Below are 12,418 nucleotides of genomic sequence, written 5' to 3'. Positions count from 1 at the left end.
GGGGCTGGGCTTGGGGCCGAGCACGTGAATTCGCGGTTCCCGCCGAAACGACGAGCAGGGAAGGTTGCTTAGCTGGGTCTTCAGGCTCCCTTCGTTTCGGCTTCAGAGCCGATAACCTCCTGAGGTGGATAGAACAGCTTGCATCTGTTTGAGTTACTGTTTCAGAGTTTGGAAAGACACTTCTGGGTCAATTTAGGTTTTGTTTGTGACTTTTACTTTTTTTTTACTATCTATGATCAACATAATTAAGTACTATTTATAAGTATTTGTTTATAAACAAGTTATACTTGTCTTTTTAAAAGATAAATTTTGACAAATAGAGACCAAAGAAGGCAAAAGGTGCTTTCTTACCCATGGAAATAGTCACTGATCTTTACTTACAGGTGTGAACATACCTATTGCAATATGTAGCCTGAATCCTTTTGTGAGATACACACTAAAATAGTAATTTTATTGTATATTTGAAGAATACAGTTTTTCCTCTGTCATTAATTTGAAAACATGGGGAGGCAGAAAGTCTGCTTGCCTCACAGTTCAGATGAGAAGTAGAAATATTCTTAGAAGTGGCTTAAATGAACTGCCTGCCATTAGAAATAAGCTCTTAGTGAAAGTACATACATGGGTTTGCTCACTTATGCAGACCTCTATGAAGAAACAAAACATTTTTTCTCTCCAGCGATTCTAAACGCAGTCTAAAGTGGCACTGTATTATCTGAGTCAGTAGATGGGCAATTCCAAGCGACTATGTGATAAGAGCATAATAAACGCACAGGATTGACAGCTAAAGTGCTGTTTCACTGGTAGCTTTCCCCAGGAGTTTTCCATTTAAACTGAGGAATCCTTTCACTACTGCTGTTCAGCACCTTGTGGCAAGACCTCTCGCCAAATACAGATTTTCAGGCGTTCTTGAGTTTTGATGTATGTTCCTGCTGGTTCCTATCTCTCACACGGGAGCTGCCACTCACTGAATCTCCTGCTGGCTCTAGGAATCCTGTGCTTCAAGTGCAGTTTATTTTGCATGAGCAGCAGCTATGCTGTGGTGGGCTGCTTTTCCTCCTGTCCCCCCTAGATGATGCTGTAATAGAGGCTTCTTCCAGCCATCCTGATGGCCTAGCAGCAAATACTTGTAATAATAGATTTATTGTAAGATCTTGTAAAAATAAAGAAGTGATTGGGTTATGAAATGGAAGGATAAAATGTACCTAGTGCTATTTCAAGCACCTCAGAAGACTAAATCGTTGAGGTTCCTCTCTTTTGTTGGCTACTCGTTCTGCCTACTTGTTGAAACATGCATATGTCTATATGTTTTCAACTCTAAACAGCCTGCCTCTCACATCTGGTTCACAGCTGGTCTTTATACACGTGCATACTTAGCCTCTCATTTACTGTGCAAGACATTGGTTTTTCTCTTCCTCTGTCACTGGGATCATCGGACAGGAGGAGTGTAGGAAATAATGGAATATCTTTGAAATATTGCATCTCGTGTTTAGTGTGAGATGTTCACATTTGATTTCTTTCCATTGCTTCCCCCCTTCACCAAAAAAAAAGAAAAAAAGATTTTATTTCCTCTCTCTTGGCCATCAGGGGCTGTCTGGTCTTCAGTCCTCCAGGGAAAAAAAAAAATTATGTCTTTGTGAGTCAGCTGGCTGAAGGTGAAAACTTCATTTCTTTTTCCTCACCCATTGTTTAGAAGCAATGTGATTCAGGTTCTGTGCAAGGGTTGGTAGCAGTTTAAAAAACAAATCAGTGTCAGTTCAAGCTAAGGGTAGTGTTTGTGTTTTCATGAGCTAGGAATTGCTCTATCCATGAGGCAAGGGAGGGATGTTGTGCTTCTATTCATTTGTTTTGTGGTGGTTGAATGAATAATTGGATACTTAGAATTATTAGGTAGGAATAAGCATTGCTGGAGCAAGCTCTAAGTAGAGAAGAGTACAAAGGGAAGAAGGAATGAGAGGAGTGAGAGAGTGAGACAGTAGCATCTGAAGAAGTATTAGGGTAAATTAGAGATGGTGAGGAAATGGTAAATTGTTGAAAAGAAAAATTGAGGAAGGCAAGATTGGTTAGTAAGATAATAATAGAGAATGATTTTAATGAACTAGACAAACTAAGCAAACAATCTGAAAAGAAATCAGAAACGGGGACAATGTGAGATGGAAATAAACAGCAATTATTAGTAGCAGTTGGCTCTTTGCTTTGGATTACAGGAGGAAACATATATACACACAGCAGCCTTATGCATCTAGGTTTTAAATCAACTTACTTTTCCCAAGCCAAAATGATTTTCCATTAGAATAAACCAGCAGTACTAGTATGGATTGGAAAAAATGACATTATGATCCAGATATTTCTATTCTTGCTATGCACAGGTTAGCTTAATATTGAAGTATATAATGATGGTGATTTGAGCTAGAACTAACTCTGATTTGCTATGGTTGAAAAAGGTTTTTGGCCTCTGGAAACAAATCTTGGAGCTATTCATGGGAAGGGAAGTCCTGAAAAATAGGTGTGCGGGAGGAGCAAAGCAGGTGAGATTCTGTCCTTCTGCCACCCATTGCAACTGGAGCTAAAGTATGGTAGCAGAAACATCCTGCCTTTTCCTTCTCCTCTTAACAACGGATGATGAAAATGAAAGAGGGAATGCTTGACGTGGTGTGGGAATTTGCAGGAGCTAAAACTTAGGCTGGAATACAGAGTCGTGTCCTGCTTGCTTTAGGATTTTTTAGGATGCCAGATTTTTAAGCATTGTGCCTATTCTGGATCTTGTTGTTACACATGGGCTCAAAAACTTCTTCAGTGTTGACAAAAACATTATTGCCACTGTTCAGTCTTGCAAATGGCCTAGCTTCATATAGATGCATGTCTAATGTCACAAAGTCTTGATAATTTTCTCTTTTTGAGTGATCAAAGTTTCATCAGTAGTTAGGAGTGGGGTGGGAAGACATCACCTTCAGATGACAAAACTACTTCCTTTGTTTACAAAATACTTCCCCCACATAAAGCTAGACTGTTTTCAGTGACAAATTCTCTGTTGGACAGTTATGTGGTTTTAGTTAAAGCATTTTGTTGTTTAGCCTAGTGTTTCTTTTCATTTTGTCTGTCTTAAAATCCTTGCCAGTAGAGATAGGACATGACTGAGGGGTGAATATTGCTGTGCTTGGAGAATGGCATTGATGTTCTAGAAGGAAGTGAGGGAAGGGATAGATATGTGTTGCTTTTTGGAATGTGGATTCTCAATTGGCTGGTACAGTTGGTATGTGAATGGAAATTCATGGCTTCAGAATTATATGCTTGCATCCCATTGAATTTTGGTTTTAGTTTTTCTTTCTTACAACTATGATGCTACACTTTGGCATCGCTTTCTGAAAGCTTTCTTCTATAGGATTTTACTCAAAGAATTGTCATTGGCAGGGTTTTCTCTACAAGTTGGCATGTTGTCCTGGTGAGTAGTCAGTGTCAGAGCTGGCTATCATTGCTTGTTCTGTTTGACTTGTCTGCTACTATTTCATAAATATCGTTTGCTTTTTTCCTCTTTACTCAGTATGTAGGTATTTAGGAACAGTTTGTCAGCAGTTTATACTGTGAGTTGTTGACATTGAAAAATAAAAGCAAGAAATTGTCTTGCCTCACCTGTGAGGTTTAATTGCATCTTAATTTGCTTCCAAAAAACCTTCCCAAATATCCCATTGCATTTTGCACTTAGAATACTGTTATTTTTATATTTTTTTAAATTGCTGTCTTGATTGCTATATGCTAGAACCCAAAGACACTTTTTTTTTGCCTGAAAGGAGGGAGTTTGTAACAACAACCTTCAACAGTGGATTGCTATTCAGAACAGCATATAAACAGTTGCTTTGAAGTATTTTAGACAAATGTGTGAACCTGCCAAACTACATCTAATGGAAAGTCTGCTATGAAAGTTGGTGGCCTGGTTGTCTTAGTAGAGATGTGAAGGAACAAGGCCTTCTTGATATCATACTATCCTCTGATCTCTGGATTAATGGCAGAAATTTTATGAATGGAGGATAATCTTTTTTAAAAACGGTCACTGATCACTTACTTGTTTTTACAGCTACAGCTCTACTGAACCATTATTTAACTTTGGTTATTTTTTTACATAGATTGTACTCAACATATCCTTGCAGGCAAAACTGTCATGCAGAATCTTTTATGGCAAGCATGGCAGAGAAAAATTTTAGGATTGAAGGGAGTATTTGCATTGTAGAGGTACTTGAATATGCATTGACATAACTTCTCTGTTTACTGTTGTGGAGAAGCTTGAACTGTTGCTCTTAGTATTTTGTGGATAAATGCTTGTTCTGTGAATAAATAGAGGACTCTAGTCTGGTAATCCAACACCTTCCTTGAGCTCTAACATTTATTAGAAAAAAAAATTAAAAAGGAGTTAGTCAATGATTTTCTGCTATAAATTCTTTTGCATTCAAGAGCACAGTAGAGGAAAACTGTTTAAGAGAACTTTGCCATGCTGTTGATTACTTGCTGCTCTTATTGGTTGGCTGTTAATTGAATGTATGTTGTTTATTTTTACTAACACCCCTAGAAGCCCTCAGGGAATATTGAGTATCACAGAGTGATAAAGCTAATATTTACTGACCCTTAAAACAAGAAGGGAGTGGTTGCTTATTTAATGGGGATCTAAATTAGAAATCCCCATTAGAGATTGGGGAATATAGAATATTATGATATAGTTGGAGAATATAAAGTACTATGATATAGTCAGATGATATTTTAATCTGTACTCTGGGTACTGGTTACTTTTCGGAAAAGGAAAATTTCAAGGAGAAGACTGTATGGTGTATTCCTGCAATGTTCTTATTCTTATCTACATCTTTAAAAGTAATGTCTTTGTAATCTTGACATGCTAACTATTGTGATTAAAGGAATCAGTTCTACTGATTTTTTTAGTACTACAGCTTAAATCTGTTTTATTTTGTGCCTGTTGTTAGTATTACTGTCACATAGCTGTAGGCAGAAGAATCTTCTCATGATTCATCCTCTGTGGTCTTCACCCTTTCCACAGTGATATAAATATATAAGCATACTCATGCTATTTCTAGTTTACTTGCTTTTTTCTGCATTTATTTATTTATTTTTAATCCTTTTGGGGCTTGAGTTCAGTGAAGTAAATGAAAATGTTGCCATAGTCTTTAATTGATTTTTTGGATTACTTCCTAAACATATCTTCTATATCAAAATATCATTTATTATATATATGTGACAGTGATAGGAATATAAATGTGATATAGAAACAAGAAAACAATAAATCTTTTGTTATTTACTTCACAGGTAATTTAATAGTTGAATAAATGTTTGCCTATTCATACTAGAACTTTAATGCTGGAGCTGTGGTGATCATGTTTTCATGCAAAAAAAGAGTATGTTACCTTTTCTTCCTGTGTATATTTGACATTATTAGCATAATTTAGATCTTGTTATAACCGTTCTATTAATAGAACTTGCCTATTCACATTTTTCAGAACTATTGGCATTATTTTGCTATTGCATTTTTAACTAAATGTGCTCTAACAGCAATTTCTAATAACAATTGATGTGACTCATCTCTTCAGGTCTTGATGAACGGAAAGCTGGCAAAAAAAATTCCTTCTTGCCCATTTTGAGTTTTCTCAGACAGTGTAAGGGTTTTGTGAGGCTGTTAGGCTTTTTTTCCCGACATCTGTAAATACATATTTAGATTTTTTTTTTTTTTGCAATTACTTTGTTTTTTATATTTTCAGGTGTCATGTCAACAAGAGATTTGTAAGTGTACTAATTTGATGTAGGATGTATTTCATCTGTGTGACATTCATTTTTAATATAGTATTTAATTTTTTCTACAATATAACCTTTTGTATTCTTTATAATTGCATTTCTCTTTTCTCCTTTCCTTAGATTGTGGGGCTTTCTTTCTTTCTTTCCCTTTTTGTTTTTTTTTTGCCTTGCATGGAGAACTTAAATTGCTAGTGAAAGAATATAAACGCCTTGCGTCATTACTTTATGTAGATTAGTTGTGTATCCTTTTAGCAGTATGTAGTAAAAGCTGATTCTTTGTTAGGTCAATGGTGTATTGGTCTACTTACATAAATCCATAAAATATAAATTGAATAAATAAGTTTCCAAAGTTCTGCTTAAAGGAATGATTCTGCAAATGTGCATTCTTAACATGAGTTTATTTTTTTCTGTGTACAAGAAAATACTCTTCTTATCTTAGACTTCATGTAATCCCTGATCCTGAAGCTTTGAAACCCTGCCACATTTTGGAGCCCCTGTGGGACTCTGCACTGTGCAGATGTCTGTTCCTTCCCAAAAAGTTGGTCTGGGATCATGGTATTCTGTATTAGGGAAGGACCCTTGTTTTGGAAATGAACGCTTTTTAAAAATAGTAAGCTCTTCAGGTATGGATAGTGTCACTTAGATTTGTGTCAATCTGAGCGTACTAATGATACCTCATTCAAATCTGTGTAATATTTTATAATATGAATATCACAGTAACTTTGAAATACAAAGGAAATATGCGCCTTGCTTCTTTTTGCATAAATTAGTAGCCTTTGCCACCTCCTCTTGTTATGTTGAAGTTGGCTGGAATGATTGTCAATACAAATCCATGAACACTGTCAGCATGCATTGATTTAAAAAGTGCTTAACTGTGTTTCATACTTCTGGTTTAACATCAAGTTTTTTTCTGTTTAAAATGACAACCTAATTTGATATTGTTATGTTTTAGACATCCTTAGCCACACGTTTTGCCCAAGAGGCATTTGGAAAACAGTACAAACAAACCATAGGACTGGACTTCTTCTTGAAGAGGATAATACTGCCAGGTAAGAGAATAAAAACTAACACTGAAAGGTTGGGCAGCAGTAAGACTTGCAGAAACAGATTCTTCAAAGTAATGTATACTAAATAAGCTTAGTACAGTGCTTTTTATTGCAAAGTAGATTGGGTTATTCAGAGAAAATTTTGTTAGTATGTTTTTGCCATGTGACAAAGGGTTATGCATTTGCAACTTATATCTTTAAGTAAAACACAGAAATCAAATAAAAGGAATGCTATCTATATTCATGAGTTATTATCTCTGTTTGGGTCCATGTGGATAGTGTAACATACAACAATGAAATGGAACTTTAAATATGTTAATTGGAAAAGTATATGTATTTTGAAATAAATAATTTTTTTTTTTTTAAATGAAATACACAACTTGTATTTGAGTTGTGTGAGAGAAGCATAATGCAGCTATGGAATCGCAGTGCTCTAATATGTGAATGCTGTTTTATGCAAGGCAGCATGAAATTGCTGGCATTTAATAGACCACTAAAATTTAGGGTCCCTCGGCACTCATAAAAATACAGTTTGAGCATTCAAGATGTTTCACTTCACGATGGCAAAGAAACTATTTAGATGCCAGTTGCAGCACACTGCATGGAAAATGCAAAGAAATAATTAAAAAAGAATAGTTGCTGGTAGAAGTTTGTCTCCGAACAATTGGGGGTTTGAAATAAGTCTTTTCATTGATTTCTGGTTGCTTAATTTCTAAGTATAAAAGTATTTCATTAAATGTATTTTCTTCTGGTGTCAGAAATCACAAGAAGTCAGAAAAAGTATGTGTAATTATTAAAAGTTACAGTGAGATTTGATAAAGTTGATGAAAGTTCTGTAGTTCTGTCTTTTTTCCTCGTGGAGGGCGGGTAGGGAAGCAAACCCAGAAAAGAAGCATTTTAGCTATAACCTGAAGTTATAAGAAAATATATACAGTTCTTGATTTTGTTAAAATTATATTGCCAATAATTTCTTGATTATGTTTATTTTTTTTTTTAAGTGAAACAGTAATCTTTTCAGACTATTCCTGCATTCACTATTTTGGTTTGGCCATTTTGCTGTACTTTTTTAGTATCTGGTGAGTGATAAAGTACCAAATTTCAGTGCTTATTTCTCCATAAAATCAACAGAATAATTTTTTTATTGTCCTGCTCATGCCTCTCAAAATACCAGTGTGCATAATACTTAACAGCAGTACTTGAAGTGGAATGTGTACACAAATCATGCAGTGTGCATGCTGAGAACTTGTATTTTGCAAGTTTTTTTCCAGCTGTTAAGCATACAGATGCTATTAGTACATTACTGGCGTTCTAAATATTCTTGTTGAGTAGAAAATTTGGAAAATTATCAACTATTGATTTATTCATGTTCTACTTTCTTCTAGTTTATTTTTTAATAAAATCAGAATGTAGACGAAAATAGCACCAAAACAGCAACAAAGTCTGTACATCTATTTTCCTCATCATTAACAAAATAATAACGTTTGTGGAATGTATTCATATTCAAGAAGAAGCATTTTTCTGTAGATTGTCTTTCTGGTTTTGCCTATGCATATATATGTGTATAGGTATATGTGGATTTCTGTGTTTTATAGGTAAGCTGAACTAGTGGTGGGGAGTAAGAGGGAAGGAAGAGAAGAGGGAGGGAGGTAAAATTTCTAAATGCTGGAATGGGAAGCATTACTTAAGTAAGCGGATTTTTCTAATTTCTTGATTAGTTCTGGGTTTGCAGAGCTGCTACGTTTACTTGAAAGGTTAATTCCTACTGCTGCACAGAAATTATAATGTGTATATCAATAAGGAAAAAAGCCTTGATTTCTCTTATTTAGTAGGAGAATTGATGAATAACTATGGTTCAGTATTTGAACTTTTTTTTCTTCTTTAAATGTAAGCAAAGATTTCAGAAGTTACAATTACTGATTTCTAGAATTGCATAGAAATTTACATTAGGCCACATTAGAAATGCATTTTAGCTTGTAAAATAAAGTACTGTTTTTCTGGTTTTTTTTGGCTTTTTTAAAATAAAAGCTGTATTTGTGTCCAGTTGTTTTAGTAACTGATGCAGTTTTGCAGTGAAAAAAGTAAATATTTTACATGGTAAAACAATATGGTTTAATACAAATAGTAAATGCTTTGATTAATTTTGAACAATATAACTTTTAGTGTTCAACTGTTGACAAATTCTCTTCATGCAGTTTGTTAAAAATATTTTTTCCAAATGCAAATCAATTTCAGTATATTTATTGATTGATGCAGTATCTTGTATAGTCTGGATGCAACCATGGTGTAGATTTTACTGCTTAAATAGTGTATCTGTTAGTCAGAGGGTCTGCTGATAGAGATTCTTAAGAGCCATAGTTGAACACTTTTAGGAAGGTTGTGGGTGCAGTCCAGTAAACAGGATTCTTCTCTAAAAAGGATTTTTTTAAATCGTCAGTGCAAAAAGTGGGCAGACTCGTGTTTTTAGTTCCATCTTCACTGTGCAGCGCTTTAAGTAAGGTTAACCAATGCACCAAGTATACTTCTGCATGATCACTACTGAATCAGCCCAGTGGCTTCAGTTCATACCAGAAACAATCTAGATACCTGCACTGTGTTGCCTCAGTTTTTTAACTTTGCACTTGTGTGTACTTTCTACAGAGTAAAGAAGTGCTAGTGTTTTCTTGTTCCTTATCAGTGTATTACATATTATTTTGTGGGATTCTTCAGTTATTTTTATTGGTGTGTTAACCTTGTTTCTAAGAACTGTCTTATTGTGCATGGTTTCTTTTTGTTTTGTTGTCATTCTCCAGTTTGTATGTTCCTCTTAAATCTATGAAAAACTAGAAAATTGCAAACTCTTTGAAGAAAACTTCATGTGCTACTATCATAGTTGTTATTAAACATTTGCTAGGCAAATAGTCCGGAGTTTTTCCTTCTGTCAGAATAATCGTAACATCCTTCTTTCTCCCTCAAAATCAATCTGAGCAAAAGCAAATACTACAGGACCTAACTGAAAAAAAGGGAAAACGAAGCATTTTGCACTGGAGGTGGTCAGCATGAATTTCAGTAGTTAGTGAGGTCTTAATTAAGAACCACTTCACCTTAAATGAACATTACAACCTTTTTTCCCCAGTTTATTTTTTCTGTTGTTAGTGAAGGAAATTAAATAATTTGTAATAGTAGATTTTTAAGTTGAACAGTCACTGTTACACCATTTAATTTAACTTCCTGCATTAGTTTCTCAGATAATTTCATAGTTATCCAGATACTAAGCCCAGTATGCTGTGCATGATTACTACTCTTAGGAGGAAAAATGAAGTTAGAAACTTTTTAAGCATTTGAACACAAAATTAGGCATCTGAAAATTGTTCAGTTTGAAAATGATAATATTTAAAAAGCTTTTTTCCCAAATAGCTGGCATGAATGACATGGTAAATTTCCAGTAGAATATATACAACCAAGTTAGGGGTGGAATACTACAGCATGGTGAGCGTTTGAGCATGTTTATTTTGTATACCCACTGAGGATGCATAGTCATTTCAGACTGTGGATTCACCAGTTTATCCACGCCAGATGTTTTATGGAAGACTTTCCTGCATTGTTTGCAGTCACTTATGTTCTAAGCTTTAAAAATAATTAGTTAATGCATAGTATATGCACTGTCAAAACAAATAAGCTTTTTATTCTATGAAAGGTTGCCTTTGTTGAACTGGAGTGTTTATGATGTATTTACTAAGCTCCATGTAGAAATTCTTTATCTTAGTATTAGATAAAACTCAGTGTAGCTTAAAAGTACTGTGAATAGATTGTCTCACATTCGTCTCTATATATTTTTGAGGCCAAAGTAGCACATTAGGAAATTTGTGCTTTTAACCATATTAAAGCAAGATGCATTATAAAAATATAATGTGGTATGTTTAATACCACAAGTAGCATGTATTCAGCTATGTAGTTCTAATTTGCTGTTTATATTCACCAAGCGCTGGGATATATTTCCATGGAGCACACTCCCTTGCATAACTGATGTGAGTGTGTTAGTTATAAATTGATGGCTGAAGAGATCACATTGTGTAAAATAAGGTTGTTAATAACAAAATAGTTGAATTAAGAGTGTATCTTTCTCAGCAGCCCAAAATATTGTGTTCTTTTTCACTTGACTCTCAGTTGTTGTGATGTGGAATTTGTTGCATTCTTTTTTTTTAAATCTAGGAATAAAATTAATAGGCAGTTATGATTATTTGTGAGTATGTAGAATTGTTATTAACGTGTAAGTCATGCGAGTTGTATGTAGATTAGAAAAATTTTCATCAGACCTTACTGTATTAGAGTTTGGTGCTTCTGGGTAATCAGTACAGTTTTGAAAACAGTTCTCACCATGCAAAATGAGCCAAATGATACTTTAATATGTTTGTATGTATGTGGTGACATACATTGCTGTGTGTATGTTTAGTCTGTGGGTTTCTGAGTTGTTAGCTTGCAGAATGTGTATGACTTCTGTATTTACACTGATTTTTTGTTACTTTGTTTTTGAAAACCTGTTAACAGTTTCAACATAGCTTAAAGACTGTTTAGAGTAGAAGGGAAGATCTATTCTTGGTGTAGATTCTTCAAAGATGAAATTATGTAAATCGTGTCCAATTTAGTTGCCTGGGTGGTGGGTGGAGGAAACAATCATAGTTTGTATCCTCAACTTAGATGTGTGTCAGTATTTCCATTTTTTATCTGTCAACTATGTAATTCTTTAACTGTATAATACTAAGAGCATCACTACCAAAATGAAGTTACTGTGCAGATTTTCCCCGCTTCTAGATTCGTAAAGAAAATTTGTGGGGGGGATGGGGGGAGGGACATAAGGTGTGAAATAATGTGGTTAAGTTGGGATTAATTGTATTACCTTTCAATTCCAAGTACCGTGCTATAGAACTTTCTCTTTAACGTTTTACGTTTCTTCAGTGAAGTATGTTATATAATTTTTAGTCAGACATGTTATACTTTATGCAGTTCAATTCTTTTCTGTTAATATTAAATATGTTAATGTCTAGCTATAGTTTTACTGCATCTTAATGACTTAGCTGGGCACAAGTGACTTTTTTCCAAATGATACAGTCATCTTTGTGTTGAAATTTAGTTGCTATTTATTGTATACTTGTAAAAAGCTACTGCTGTTGATATACTAGAGCTGTATTACCTGCCGTGATAACGTATCTTTAATTTTATTTGTATCTAAATTTTCCAGATTATACCATATCTGTATCATTTTCTTTTTCAGGAAATTTGAATGTTACTCTTCAAGTGTGGGATGTAGGGGGGCAAACAATAGGAGGCAAAATGCTGGATAAATATATTTATGGAGCTCAGGTACAGTATAAATTATCATAAATTGTATCTATAGTAATTATATAAAATTCATTGAGACTTTGTTCTTAGAATTATACATATCTTACAGGTTGTTGTTCTGCAGATCTCAAAAATGTTGAATCTCTGCTTAACCTAAACTTAATTGATATTAATACAGTAGTCTAATTTTGGCATGTAGTTAATTTTTTAGAGCTGACTTAAAAAGCAAAGCAAGGGTGTGCATTTGTAGATCTGAATAACTCTTGAGA

General features: G+C 34.4%; 1 protein-coding gene across 1 annotated transcript in view; it reads left to right on the top strand.

Moving 5' to 3' along the window:
* The first annotated feature begins 5,372 nt into the window (after positions 1-5,372).
* RAB28 (RAB28, member RAS oncogene family) overlaps positions 5,373-12,418 on the top strand; it is a 61,981-nt gene continuing 54,935 nt past the window's right edge. Inside the window, exons 1-3 of the mRNA XM_009581075.1 lie at positions 5,373-5,393; positions 6,740-6,836; positions 12,082-12,170. Of these exons, the coding sequence (XP_009579370.1) occupies positions 5,373-5,393; positions 6,740-6,836; positions 12,082-12,170 (207 nt within the window). The remainder of the gene's footprint in view (positions 5,394-6,739; positions 6,837-12,081; positions 12,171-12,418) is intronic.

Source organism: Fulmarus glacialis, unplaced genomic scaffold, assembly GCF_000690835.1.
Source record: "Fulmarus glacialis isolate BGI_N327 unplaced genomic scaffold, ASM69083v1 scaffold34466, whole genome shotgun sequence".
Lineage (NCBI taxonomy): Eukaryota > Metazoa > Chordata > Aves > Procellariiformes > Procellariidae > Fulmarus > Fulmarus glacialis.
This window is presented reverse-complemented; position numbering and strand designations above follow the sequence as displayed.